Source organism: Mus caroli, unplaced genomic scaffold, assembly GCF_978045245.1.
Source record: "Mus caroli unplaced genomic scaffold, Mus_caroli_1 scaffold_1, whole genome shotgun sequence".
Classification (NCBI taxonomy): domain Eukaryota; kingdom Metazoa; phylum Chordata; class Mammalia; order Rodentia; family Muridae; genus Mus; species Mus caroli.
The window spans coordinates 172,020,031-172,034,991 of NW_028227256.1; the positions used below are offsets into that span (position 1 = coordinate 172,020,031).

At 37.7% G+C, this 14,961-nt stretch overlaps 1 protein-coding gene across 1 annotated transcript in view; it reads left to right on the forward strand.

Annotated features, from left to right (window-relative positions):
• Nucleotides 1–321: 321 nt before the first annotated feature.
• The window catches only part of Spta1 (spectrin alpha, erythrocytic 1), a 78,793-nt gene continuing 64,153 nt past the window's right edge, over nt 322–14,961 (forward strand). The window contains exons 1-10 of the mRNA XM_021155742.2: nt 322–517; nt 1,908–2,144; nt 3,361–3,486; nt 6,251–6,391; nt 7,119–7,265; nt 8,421–8,554; nt 9,673–9,817; nt 11,744–11,898; nt 12,767–12,902; nt 14,352–14,453. Coding sequence (XP_021011401.1) covers nt 497–517; nt 1,908–2,144; nt 3,361–3,486; nt 6,251–6,391; nt 7,119–7,265; nt 8,421–8,554; nt 9,673–9,817; nt 11,744–11,898; nt 12,767–12,902; nt 14,352–14,453 — 1,344 coding nt within the window. The 5' untranslated portion in view covers nt 322–496. The remainder of the gene's footprint in view (nt 518–1,907; nt 2,145–3,360; nt 3,487–6,250; nt 6,392–7,118; nt 7,266–8,420; nt 8,555–9,672; nt 9,818–11,743; nt 11,899–12,766; nt 12,903–14,351; nt 14,454–14,961) is intronic.

Below are 14,961 nucleotides of genomic sequence, written 5' to 3' on the forward strand. Positions count from 1 at the left end.
GGAAGAAAGGAAAAAAGAAAGAATGTCTCCTCTGATTCCCTCAGTTCTCCAGTGTGGAATCAGAAGAAAGAGAAACCTGGAATTTCTTCCTGATTTTTAAATTCTCTTACCTTATAAGCTCTGTGACTGAGTAAAACACAGCCCAGCACAGGCACTTTGCCTTTCATATGTCACTGGTTTTCCTCCAAACTTTTGCATCTGAAAACTTTGTTTCCTTTCCTTTGTAAAATACCTACTGAGGTCCAGAGAGCCACAGCCCCCAAAACTGCTGAGTCACCTTGTCTGTGGAAGTCAGCAGCTGCCCCAACTGAATATGTCCCCTGGAGATAATGCAGATTGTCTACGCTTGGCGGGACTCTAAAACTCTTTTCCTCTGGGCCTTTGCCACATTCACATTTCTGACATTCCTATTTGAAGTGGACTGGACATTCAAAGAACTATTTTTCTCTCTTAGTTACATTTCATCTTGCAAAGCCTTAGACTGAGCTGAGCAGAGATGGAAACTCCAAAGGAAACTGTGAGTACAGACGAATTCTCATTCCTAATGATGTTAGGAAAGCTTGTCTCCTCTGAACCTTCCATTCCATCCTCAAAGGGTCGTTAAAAATTATACTTATTTGATTTTAACGTAGCAACGAGTTTTGATTTTAATTCTTTTATGAAGGTTTCACTTCTAAAAATAACCTTGAACTTTACAACTATATAATAATAATAATAATAATTAATAATAATAATTTTAATAATTACTTGCTCAAGTCAGATATTCAGAAAACTACTAGGTAATCTGAAACCAAATAATCCCACTAAAAATTGTGTTGTTGTGGAATGACTTAATTTTAGAGTCATCTCAAGAATTACTGTCTATAAAAAAACCTATTTTTAGAAAATAAAGTAACATCAAAATATAAACAGTATTGCATATTTTGGACAGAAGATGTAAGGAGAGCAATGCACTATAGAAATGTCTCTATGGAATTTTTTTCTGAATATTGTTACACAAAAACTGGATTTCTTTATATTAAAGCATAATTTTGTGTTGACTAATAATAAATATTTTATATTCCAAAATTCAATTATTAAAACATTAATGATTTATACTTTGTGACAAGTGAAAAGACAGATTAAATTTAGATTTTCTTTTAAGTAACTTTTTTTTTTAGTAAATCAAATTAGAAGAGTACATAATACATGATCTAGACTTTTAATTAAAAAGGAAAAGTACTCAGGTTTCTGTGTGTGATTCACTAAAGCAATTATAAATCGTCTGACTGTTCCTTAAACTTACAAGATAACCAGCACTTATCAATGTTCTTTAGCCTTTGAAAGGTATAAAATACCATTCCTCCTTTTTTTTTTTTTTATCGTGAATGCTGTGGCACCAAGTTTTTTTTTTTAATTTTTTATTAAATATTTTCTTCATTTACATTTCAAATGCTATCCCACAAGTCCCCTATACACTCTCCCTGCCCTGCTCCCCTACCCACTCACTCCTAATTCTTGGCCCTGGCATTCCCCTGTACTGGGGCATATATATATATATATATATATATATATATATATATATATATATGACATTCTGTGGCATTGCTTCAGCAGTCCAAATTTCTTCTCTCTATAGAATATTTTGAATGATTAAGAACTATTAATCTAAAAATAGCTATTTATAGTTTAAAATTATACAGGTATATTACAGCACCCAATAACCATATGAATTAATAGGCTTAATAATTTGTGAACATAGATTCAATGTGGATGAAAGCCTTGGGATATGCAAGAGGGATTGCATTCTAAACATGCAACAGCTGCAGGCATTATTTATTTTTCTTTGTATAGTTTTAATTAACATAATGTGTATTTGAGGATATAGAATAATATTTCAAAACGTGAAGAGACTTTTTCACTTATAGGCTGTCGAGAGCAGCGGACCAAAGGTCCTAGAAACAGCAGAAGAAATCCAGCACCGGAGAGAGGAGGTGTTAAACCAGTACCAGAGGTTCAAGGAACGTGTTGCTGAGAGGGGTCAGAAGCTCGAGGAGTCTTACCACTATCAAGTGTTCAGAAGAGATGCAGATGACCTGGAGAAGTGGATCATGGAAAAGCTTGAAATTGCAAAAGATAAGACATATGAACCCACAAATATACAGGTAACTCAGTGCCACAAATGTCTGCAGAACTCACCCTGAGTTCTCGAGAGACTGAAATGGCCTTTTCCTTATGTTAATGTTGAGGGGGTGGATGTAAGCACGCCCTGATTTTGTGTACAAAACAAAGCCAAAATGGTAGAATGGGAACTTTTAAAAATTCAGTTAAGAAAAAGGCTGGCATTATTTCTTCTTTACAACATTAGAAAAGTGAGCTAGAAAAAAAAACTGACAATATATCAGTTGTTGATAATACAGAAACATACTGCATCATATTGAAGTTTCGTTCAGAACTCACATTCTTGTAATTAATACATAGATGTCACAGAAAGATTAGACTATCTAATAGAGATGAAAGTTGTGCCTCTAAATGTCCTATGCCTTCCATTTCTTAACTTTCAGAGTCTTATCTGCAAATAAAACTCTTTGGAGTCATTACTTCATTGTAGCTTATTAGACAAAATAGTGTCTAAAAGTTCAAGAAACTGACATACCTTGTGCCTTCTATATTGTGATATTAACAATTAATTTTTAAAAAATAAACAGTAAAACTTATCAGGCCTTCTAAAGCACTGTCTATTCTCTTCAGCTGGGGATATTTTTTAAGCCTTTCTTAAAATTATTATTTATAGCTGTTGTTAAATTCAAATAAAAGGATGTAGGGCGAGAAATTTGGTGGAAAGTTCTATATCTATTGGCATGTTGCATAGCAAGGTCATAAAGAATGATCTTGATGTTGAGCCGGCAAGAATGGAGCAAGATCTGGGTGATATATTATGTATGTGTCATAGTTCACATAAAACAAGAGCCAGAGCTCTTTATGAACTTTAGAAAAATAATTTCATTTTCCTCATTGTACCTCTTACAAGAGAACTCAGCATTAGCACTTTAAAGGACACTATGTATTACATGGTTTTATTCACAGAGAAGCCCGAGGAGCCTTAAGTGGAATGTTATAGATAGTTTCCCAAAGAAAGCACCAACAGAAAAGACTTCCTTTATGACTTTTGACTCAAGAAGTCACTTTCAGTTGTTTTTCTTGAGTAACGACTTGCTTGTTTCAGGATAGGATTGTTTCTTCTACGGCCAAGGGAAATCCCTGTGTAAATGCAGAAGAGCAGGGAGTCTGCTTAGAATTGGGAGGAAGAACAAAAACAGTTCCTGGTTTCCCCATAAGACTGCATTTTATTATTCATAAACTCTGCTTCCTAATCTGCAGGGGAAATATCAGAAGCACGAATCCTTTGTATCAGAGGTGCAAGCCAAATCAAGGGTGCTTCCCGAGCTGGAGGAAATCAGGGAAGCTCGATTTGCAGAAGATCATTTTGCCCATGAAGCCACCAAGGTAAAGGATGGTAGCATCTCAGTTCCAGTTACTGACTGTGTTATCAGGATTTGCATGGATTATGCCAGGTACACCTCAATGTAGCTGCCTTACAACAAGGGCTGAAAGCTCTTGTTCTCTATTGAAATTGAGGCAGACAAAATGATGGCACACCTTTGTATTTCATGGGTGGAGAAGAACCATGGTATAGAAAGCACTGGGCCGTCCTTATATGTGTCCTTATGTCATGATCAAGCTATCTTCAGCCTATCCCATGTTTCTCAGATGAAATTTTTCTAAAGAATCTTATATTAATTATTAATTCTGACTTCCAAGTGATGTTTATCCATTTCAATCTTCTTTGAAATCTTCCCCTTTGGCAGTGAAGTTTGGGGGTCTGTTTTTTCCCACAATTCTCCCCATTTCTGATAGCATACTTTTCCATACTGTCATTTCTACTTACAAAAAATAGACAAAGAAAAAACACTAAAATCTAACAACTTCAGAAAAATGTCCTTGGATGTCTAGACTTGAAGGTCACAGTTATTTCAACAACCATTTACCACTGTATATCTATTCGTAATGTCACAGCTACTTTCTAATTCTTATTTTCTTCCTGTTATATTAGTAAAAATTTCAGTGTATGTAGGCTTAAATTACAAAAACAATTTATATTACATATCTTACAATTGAGGCTTGTCTTTCTATATACAGCATAAATATTCTAGCACATGTTAATGGTAACAAAATATGATCAGGAAAGAAATAGTTTTAACTAGAAAAATAATAGAATTAGAAAAAAGGTATTAACAAGAAATGCTTAAGTTTTTTCACTTGTTTAATATTGAAAGATTTTTTATATTATAGTGCCATGTGTAAACCCTTAAATTAATTAAATTATTTGAAACTATATATGATGATGTATACCTATAATCCCAAAGTGGAAAGATGGATACACAAGAGTACTAAGTCCAATCTAATCTGAGCTACTGTCTCAGGGTTTTGTTCCTGTGAGGAGACACCATGCTCAAGGCAACTCTTTTAAAGGAAACATTTAATGAGGCCTGGTTTAGAGTTAAGGGATTTAGTCAATCATAATAGCAGGAAGCATGGTAGTGTGAAGGCAGACATGGTCCTGGAAGAGCCAAGAGTTCTATATCTTGATCCACATGTGGCACAAGACTGTATGCCATATTGGGCATAGCTTGAGCACAGTAAACCTCAAAGCCTGCCCCCATGGTGACATACTTCAACAAGACTACAACTATTCTAACAAGGCCACACCTAACAGTGCCACTCCCTATAAGCCAAGCATTCAAACACGTGAATCTACAGGGGACATTCCTATTCAAACCACCACAGCTGCATAGTTAAATGTTGTTTTCTAAACCTTATAATGTAAAACAAAATTGGAATATCTGGGAAGTATTTAAAACAACTATTACCACCAGTGAGGCTATCCTGGATACCATAGAAAAGTTCAGAGAAATGATAGCTAGGTGTTGAAGATGAAAGATTTTTAAAGATTTTTAAAGTGCTAACCAGTTTCACATGACTGGTGAAACATGAAATTCTGGTCTACTCTGGCACTCAATTGCATCTACATGTTGTCAAACTATGCAGCACCAAAATATTCTTAGAGTTTTGATGTGTTTTCCAGTTACTGAGCAAAGTTGTTTGGGGGTATGACATACTTAGAACATCCTCTGCCTATCATCTACCCATCAGGAAGCTTTCTGTTCTTAAAGCTCCGTCAAAATGAATACTCTCCCATGAAAACTTCCCCCAATGTCTTATTTTCTCCCCCTTTGCCATTAAATAACTTGTATTTTTCAATTCTCTAAAATAGCAAGACATTTTAACAAAATTTTCTGTCATGGAAGATTACATTTGGTTTGGCTTAGTAACTATTTTCATAAGTTTTTTTCTCTCAGTAGAAACTTGTTGAGCAGTTAGTACAGGAATGAATGGGAGGACTGATTTTTATTAATTAATTACATAATTTATTTTTCATTCTGCCCACAGTTTCTGCTCTGTCCTCTCCTCCCAGCACCCCCATACCTCCCCACGCCGTCCACTCCTCCTCCCTTTCTCTTCTGAAAGAGGGGGGCCTCTCATGAGTACCAACCAGCCATGGCATGCCATGCTGGTAAGACTAGGCACATGTTCTCCTACTGAAGCTAGAGAAGGCAACCCAGTAGGGTGAAAATGTCCCAAAAGCAGGCAACTGAGTCAGAGACAGCCGCTGCTCCAGCTGTTAGGAGCCCCACATGAAGACCAAACTGAACAACTGTTATATATGTTCAGAGGGTCTAGGTCAGTCCCAACCATGCTCATTGGTTGGCAGTTCAGTCTCTGTGGGACCCTATAGGCTCAGGGTAGTTAATTCTGTAGGTGTTTTGTACATGTTTCTGATTCTATACCTAGTTCATGTTTCTATGTTTCATCAATTGTTTTTAAATTATATTTTTTTATCATTGTATGTATGTATTTTGTGTGTTTTGTGTACACATATGGGTGCATATGTGTGTGTGCATTCATGTGCTTGCGCACGTTCACATGTGCACACGTGTTTGTGTGTGTGTGTGTGTGTGCGTGCGTGTGCGTGTGCATGTGCATGTGCATGTTTATGATCTGTAGTATAGTGTGCTTATAGAGGTCAGAGGGTCCTCTCCTACCACCATAGTTTTAAGGAATCAAACTCTGGTTGTCAGGTTGGGAAAGCAAATGCTTTTGCCCACTGAATTACTTGCTAACCCAACCATTTTGTTTCTCTCCCTTAAAGACCCATCTTAAGCAACTTCGCCTGCTGTGGGATCTGCTCTTGGAGTTGACCCAAGAGAAAAGTGATGTGCTGCTGCGGGCACTGAAGTTCTATCAATACTCTCAGGAGTGTGAAGACATCCTAGAGTGGGTCAAAGAGAAGGTACAGGCACACATACTTATGGGTATTCTGATGACTCTGTCCCAAGCAGGCCTTAGAAACTCTCTACAACCTACTCAGGTAGTCTTGAGTAGTTGAGAAATCTGTTCCTTGACATTCTTTGGGGAAAAGATGAATTTTGCAAAGACTTGAGAGTACTCTGAAGAGTGTTGTAGAGAATAAGGCTAAATCTATGGCTGTGGTCATGGTAAAGAAAAGACTAACACCACACTTTAATTATGATCTAGGCTCAATTCCCTTCACTTCCCATGCTGTTTGTCTTTAAACTCTGGGTCTTGTCTGAAATAACTTCCAACTCTTGTTTCTCAGTACATACAGCTAAGACTTTTTAAATTTTCTCTAAATCAAGAATAGTTCCACAGTCAGGGCTGATGTCATATACACACAAGAGCTCAGTGCAATACTTTTAAGAAATGCTTGATTCAAAAGGAGGCAGACAGAGTACTAGGAATTGATCTTCATCTTCTAAAACATAGAAGGAACATCCAGAGGCTCTCCCAGCAAGCCCCCCCATTTCACCAAAGAATTATCCCAAAAGACATTGGTTCCCAGACCAAGATGCCATCCCAAAACACACTCCTGCTTCTTGCTTTTCTCTCAAAGGGTCCCCTGAGTTATCCTGAGATTATAATGAGATCATGGGGATTTTGACTTGCAAAAATTAATATTTTTTTTACTGGTGATTCTGTGAACCTGCCCACCATTACAGGAAGCTATAGTGACATTAGTGGAGTTGGGCGATGACTGGGAGCGAACTGAGGTCCTGCATAAGAAGTTTGAAGAATTCCAGGAAGAACTGACCGCTCGGAAGGGAAAAGTGGACAGAGTGAACCAATATGCTAATGAATGTGCCCAGGTGAGGGGGACACAAAGGATCTCTCTCTCTCTCTCTCTCTCTCTCTCTCTCTCTCTCTCTCTCTCTCTCTCTCTGTGTGTGTGTGTGTGTGTGTGTGTGTGTATGTGTATGTGTGTGTGTGTGTGTGTGTTTAAAAAGAGAGATTGATAGACAGAGAAAATTAAATCCACAAGTAGCATAGACAATTGCTGTACCCATAAATTTTATTGATGGCTCCTTTTAAGCATTCCTCATGAAAGAAACAGGAATAAAGTAGCATAGAACTTATAATGTTTGACAATCAATATATATCTATGTGCATATATATATATATATACATGTATATATTATATATAGTATTATTATATAACATTTTATAAGAGACTAAGAGAAAAATAGAGACACTATCATTTACTTAAAACAGTGGTTACATACATTTTCAATGTCTGAATTAACAAGGATTTACTGGGACTCAATACCCTAATATGCAAGAGAAAATTGGAAGTTAATTGTGTATATATGTATTTGCAATCAGAATTATAGAATATTCATGAATCACATGTATGTGTAATATAGACTAATATACTATATATACATGAAAAACATAAAGTCTAACAGGTGCCTTTATTGTGCATCCTATTTAGGTCTTATTGTGCTCTCAGCTCTATAGTGGATCTATAGTGCCATGATAGTAGCAGCAAAGATTCAGGATAAATGGGAACTAGAGAAAGACTAAAGAGATCACTGTTGGCCAACATTTTCAAAGCTGTTTGTTCAACAGTTCCTACATTTTTCGTCTTTAACACATTTTTATTGTCCTAAAAGGCACTCATCTATTTAAACTTTCTAAAAATACAACTACCACAAAACTTAGAATAAGTATAGTTTTGTGCATGACTCTGATTCAGCTATGGAGATGTTTGGCTGGGCTGTTCTGATGTCACCTGGTTTTCTACATAGTTGCAGTTATTTGGTGGCTTAGTTTGGCCAAATGGAATAAGACAACTTCCCTCTTATTTGGAGCCTTGTGAAGACAGGGAAGGCTTTATTTATGTCATTTGCCATTGCTTGAGAATTCATGCTTCATTATCTGCCATGTGACAAAGTATGATGTATAAAGTTCAGAGTTAAGGTGTCTTTTGGTATGATGTCATCTTTGTTGGTTTCCTTTCTTAGGAGAAGCATCCTAAGTTACCAGAGATAAAGGCAAAACAGGATGAAGTCAACGCTGCCTGGGATCGTCTCTGGAGCCTGGCTCTCAAGAGACGAGAAAGTCTGTCTAATGCAGCAGACCTCCAGCGATTTAAAAGGTATGGTGCTGAAATTATAGCACAGTGTGTAGAGGGCTGGCCTAGGATACCAGAGGCCTGAGCTCTGATCCACATCACCACCTAAAGTAGGAAAGTAGAGGCAAAGAGACTATAATCCTAGCCATTCCAGAAGTAGAAGCTGGTGGGTGAGGACTACAAAATGTGTGGATTTGGCCACTGTTCATAGGGTTCTGTTGATGAAAAGAAAAGAAAAGAAAAGAAAAGAAAAGAAAAGAAAAGAAAAGAAAAGAAAAGAAAAGAAAAGAAAAGAAAAGAAAAGAAAAGAAATAATGTATAGCACTGCTGAATTGGTTCTAAAGAAGCAAAGGGAGTGTAAGAATTACATAAGCCAGAGGGGAAGCCTTCATGAGTAAATTCTCACATGGCTGACAGGAGAAATATTGATAGAACCTAGTGGGGAAACCCCCTCTCAATTCCCGATTCGGCATGCACCCAAAAAAATCACGAAGGACCATCTTGATGTAGTTACATGAGGTTGTTTAATTACGGAGCTCTGGACCGGCATGCATCCCACACAGGAGATAACGGATGTCAGCCTCGAGGCTCGAAAGCTAGGGGTTTTGATGGGGTAAGGGGCTTAGGGGTGTGGAATTCAGCATAGCAACACACTATTGGCTTATTCAAACATCAGCAGAAAAATTACATGTACGTGCAGGGTGTCAGAGTTCTGTGAGTTGTTGACTCAGTTCAGATAGCCCTGTTATGTCCTCACATTCCTCTTTATCTTTATGGTCAAGCTGTTCCCAGGAATGTTTTAACTACAGGGCATACCCAGGTTTGTTTTTCTTTGTTCTCAGCCCCAGGCAGCCTCTAGGCTCACAAACAACCAGCAATTTCTGACTTATAGGTCTTGAAATTTCATCTTTCTTTCAGTATCTCTGTGAGATCAAAAGTCAAGGACCTTTGTACTAGAATATCTCAGTGGAAAAAAATCTGACAAGCAAGAACGTTTTCAGTTACTCTGTGCTAGTTTCTTGAAAGGGGGAGTAGTTGCTACTTGAGGGTACCAAGCTGGTCCTATTGTGAGATCTGTGGGTCTGTTGGCTCTGTAATGCCTGCCATCTTGGTTTGTTGATGCTCATGACATTGTCTGCTAGGGATGTCAATGAAGCTATCCAGTGGATGGAGGAGAAGGAGCCGCAGCTCACCTCTGAGGACTATGGCAAAGATCTTGTTAGTTCTGAGGCATTGTTTCACAATCACAAGAGGCTCGAGAGGAATCTCGCTGTCATGGATGACAAGGTAAGCTTCTGCTAGAGAAATAATTAGCCCTAGGCACATAAAAGGTATGTGGGCATCTTCCTGCCTAGCACATCTTCAAGAAGATGCAGTGGATTCATGGCTTTCAATAAAGGATGGATTCTTCTGTGCCACTGTAATATGACTACTCATTCTAATTTGTATTTGTTCACTGATGCTGCACAGTTCTTATAACTCAAATTATTTATAAAATGTGAATGTTTTGTATGCTACTTTGGAACTACAAAAAAATACATCCGAGGATGATTCAATTACCTCTCTCAGAAAAACACCTTGGAACTAGAGTTTTCCCTCTGAGCACATTTGTTGTTGTGGTTGTTGTTGCAGATGGATCCTGGTTTTTGCCTTTCACACCAAAATCAGGGAAGAATTTTCTTTTCTAATAAACTGCCAGACTTTATAATGTAAACATAGCTTTTAGCTCCCTCCTAAAAAGCTAAAAAGCTCTTCATTTTATGTCTATAGGGATAGACAAAGACACCATAAACTTCAGAGCAATCCCATATTTTTGGACAATTCCCATGTTTTATTTCTTCTGCTGTTACTGCCATTTCTGCCACAACACCCAGCAGAAACTATTTAAGGGTAGACACACTTGTTTTGTCTAGCAATTTTAGAGATTTAGGTTCATCATTTCTTGGTCTCGTGAACTTTGGAAGAGTATCATGATAATGAAAAGGTGGGTGGAGGATAGCTATTCTCTTCATGGCTGACAACGAAGCAGAGAGATTAATATAAGAAAGGTATACAGTAAAATCGAATTCCAAAGAATATGTCCCCATTGACCTGCTTCCTGCAACTAAACCCAGCCTCTTACCTGCTACCCACCAACCCCGAAATACCAGATTATGAATCCATCAAGAGATTCATTTACTGATTAATTAGAGCTCTGTCTCTAGCAACAGTCTGTTTCCACTGGTACAGTTCTCACTGTATCCTGCTGTGATAACAAGGGGTTGTTTTGAAGCCAGTAATTCTTAGAGTCAATAATCCTACCATCTGAAGATAGAAGATAGTGCTCACCTTGTTATAATGATACCCATAAATACCCAAAGAGGTGCTTTACTAAGCTATGAATGTATTAACCCAATCATTTTTGTAATCAAAACATACCATAATACTTCAGTTCACAACTTTACCTATAATGAAGATGGATAGTTGTATGATTCCAATGAGGAGGCAGAATAGAAAAAGATCACACATGCCTGTTTTGAATAAAGCCTTGTCCCTGTGACCGTTTCCACCATTCCACTTTCATTCTTCTTCATTGATTGATTTGTTCTTGGTTTTTTTTTTCTCCTCTAATAGTACATGCTAAAATTATAGGGTTCAATATATTATAATAGAAAACTCTCAACACTATCTGAGTATGTTTGAGAATAATGAAAGAAAGGATGGTGGCTGTGGAGAGTCACCCATGTCTGCATTTTACTGTATCATCTCTGGCATGAAGCTCTAAAGGAGTCATGTGGTTTTTCCTGTTATGGAAAATATGTCCCATACGGTGACTACAGAGAGTTAGAGAAATGGTGCAGGAAAAACTGTTCCAAATCCTGTTTCAGACAAGAGCTGACTGACTAAGTTAAACAGTACTTCTCTGCTGTCATTCATCTAAGACAGGAATAAGAACCATTGCTTCTTAAAGAAAAGAAGGAAAAGAAGAGTTTCTCATGATATCGTTAAATGAACAACATAAAATAAGAAAATGCCTATAAAATACTAAACATAGTTATGGATAATAAGGATTTTAAGATGTCATTAACACAGAATATTTTGTCTTAGTCAAGTGTGTTAATATAAATATACTTATTATTATTATCCATATGGTTTTTTATTGCAATCTCTCCCATAAATCTGCCATGAGTCAGAATGCTTGAATTTTTAGTAGGTTTCTTTCTTATTCCAAAGGTGAAGGAGTTGTGTGCCAAAGCAGACAAGCTGATGATTTCCCATCCTGCAGATGCACCTCATATTCAACAGATGAAATTGGATCTAGTCTCCAACTGGGAACGCATCCGTGCCTTGGCCACTAACAGATATGCAAAGCTGAAGGCTTCTTATGGGTCAGAACATGTGCATATTGTTCCATCTCTTTCAAGGGTCCTCAACGCAGAATAAAAATAGAAAGAATGAAGCTCTCCTGTCTGTCCTTTAGAAGCAAATGAAATTTTAATTTGCCAAATGAAGTTCTTTTGCAGACTGGTATAATACCCAGTGTCACACACACCTCAGCCACACCCCTTTATCTTACCTGTCTAGGTAGTTGTTAAATATTATATTGTAGCCTATAAAATTGGCAAGCTCTTGACTCCAGCAAAAGTTGTAAATAAAGTTCAAGCAAAGGAGAGTCAAAATAGGCCCAGAATTCTGTCTTGTTAAAAGTTATACAAAATCTGTGACAACAGGAGTTGTTTTGGAGTCAGTAATTCTTAGAGTCAGTAATCCTATCATCCAGAGATAGAAGATAGTACTCATCTTGCTGTTATGATTTACAACCAAATGATGAATATTTAACTTCTCGAATAGATTAACAGCATTCTTGAATAGTAGAGTAAATATTAACCAAGATATTTAGGGAAATTTCAACACTACCTCTACTCTGACAGTTGCATGGCATGTATCTATTTTCAGACTGCATCATGACAGTTAACTCTGAGATAGGTGTGACCTTAAGGTAATAGAAATATAACACGCACAAACTCGCTTGCGCGCACACACACACACACACATACACATTGATAGACCTACTCTAGGACATATAACTCTGTTTAGAAAGGCTTTATAACCTATTCCTCTGAAGAGGAAGCGGCGGGAAGGAATTAGGAAAAGCTAAACCTTGCATTTCACAGCTTATCCCACTCATAACCCTTTGTTCATAGTCCTTTCAAACAGGGTATCTTATTCCTGTCTTTTACCTTATTTGTCCCACAGGTACCATCGGTTCTTATCTGACTATGATGAGCTCTCAGGCTGGATGAAGGAAAAGACTGCTCTGATCAATGCTGATGAGCTGCCAACAGATGTGGCCAGTGGAGAAGCCCTGCTAGCCAGGCACCAGCAGCATAAAGTAAGGAGCAAAGGCTTCCCTAGCAGAATAAAGAAGGGAAGAAGGTACTTCACTGAGGACCCTGTGCTCTGTCTAATGGATGGCTATGAACATCCACTTCTGTATTTGTCAGGCTCTGGCAGAGCCTCTCAGGAGACAGCTTTATCAGGTTCCTATCATCAAAACCTTGTTGGAATCTGCAATACTGTCTGGGTTTGGTGGTTGTTTATAGGATAGATTCCCGGGGGGTGGGGGTGGGGGGCTATTCTCTGGATAGTCATTCCTTCAGTCTCTGCTCTGAATTTCGTCTCTGTAACTCCTTCCATTGGTATTTTGTTCCCCCTTCTAAGAAAGATCAAAGTATCTTGGGCTAAGTACCAAAGAAGCTGGAGGGGTTTGCAGCCTCATAGGAGGAACAACAATATGAACTAACCAGTACCCCCAGAGCTCCCTGGGACTAAACCACCCATCAAAGAAAACACATGGTGGGATTCATGGCTCTAGCTGCATATGTAGCAGAGGATGGCCTAGTTGGTCATCAGTGGCAGGAGAGGGAGGCCCTTGGTCCTGTGAAGGTTTCTATGCCCCAGTATAGGGGAAGGCCAGGGCCAGGAAGCAGGAGTGGGTGGGTTGGGGAGTAGGAGGGGGAAGGAAGGGATAGGGAATTTTCGGAGGGGAAACTAGGAAAGGGAGTAACATTTGAAATGTAAATAAAGAAAATAGCCAATAAAAAATTTAAAAAAATATAAAAAAGAAAATATCTAATAAAAAAAAGTCACTGTAAAAAAAAAAATACAAACCACTCTTCCAATGTTTTCACTGAGGAGATTGTAGTGATCATGGAAACATTGAAATTCATACTTTTAAAGGTTTTGATATACTGAAAATCAATCACATGACATTTCTGATTCAACTGGCATTCATGTAGCTCTACGATTTTGGCATTAGATCTCACTGAATCAACAAAATTAGATCATGATCTTACTAATCTGTTTAAATAAATTATGCCTGAAATACAAAGTATAATAAATAAAATTAACTTAAATAAATGAATGGTTTCATATTAATAGGTTAGAGGGCGAGGTTTAATATTTTAGACAATTTAATATTTTGAATTAATGTTTCTATATAAAAACAAGAATAGAAAGGGTAAGTAGAAAAAAATGAATTATAGAAATGTAAAGTGACTCTTCAACTGTGGGAAAATTTGAAAGATTCAAAAAGAAAATGGTCCAGCATTAATTTTCCAACTTTTGTAAGCATCTGTAAAATATAATGCTGAATATATTGTTATATGTAAGTATGATCTAAGGTCAAATATGACAATAACAATTCTTCTTTAAGAAAAAAATAAAAAATTATTTATAAATTGACTGAAAACAAAAGGAAGGGAAGAGGGATTTTGTTCAATGTTGACCAATTGAGGAGGTTTTCTTGCTGCATTTGAGACATTCTGTTTTGTGATCACAGCATGAGATTGACTCTTATGATGATCGATTTCAATCTGCTGATGCAACTGGTCAAGAACTCCTGGATGGCAATCACGAAGCCTCTGAGGAAATTCGAGAGAAGGTATGGTGCTTTCACACAACATGTGAACTTTCAACAAGATATCCAGCTCTCATCCATCTTGTGCTCATGAGGCAATCTTTCTTTGGAAGGGGGTCAAGAGACAACTAAACATGTTAATGGTGTGTCTGGTATCCATATCCTCTTTATTGAATATAGATAGAAATATAGATATATAATGTCTTAGTCAGGGTTTCTATTCCTGCACAAACATCATGACCAAGAAGCAAGTTGGGGAGGAAAGGGTTTATTCAGCTTACATTTTCCACATTGCTGTTAATCATCAAAGGATGTCAAGACTGGAACTCAAGCAGGTCAGAAAGCAGGAACTGAAGCAGAAGCCATGGAGGGATGTTCTTTACTGGCTTGCTTCCCCTGGCTTGCTCAACCTGCTCTCTTATAGAACCAAGACTACCAGCCCAGAGATGGTCCCACCCACAAGGGGCCTTTCCCCCTTGATCACTAATTGAGAAAATGCCCCACAGCTGGATCTCATGGAGGCATTTCCTCA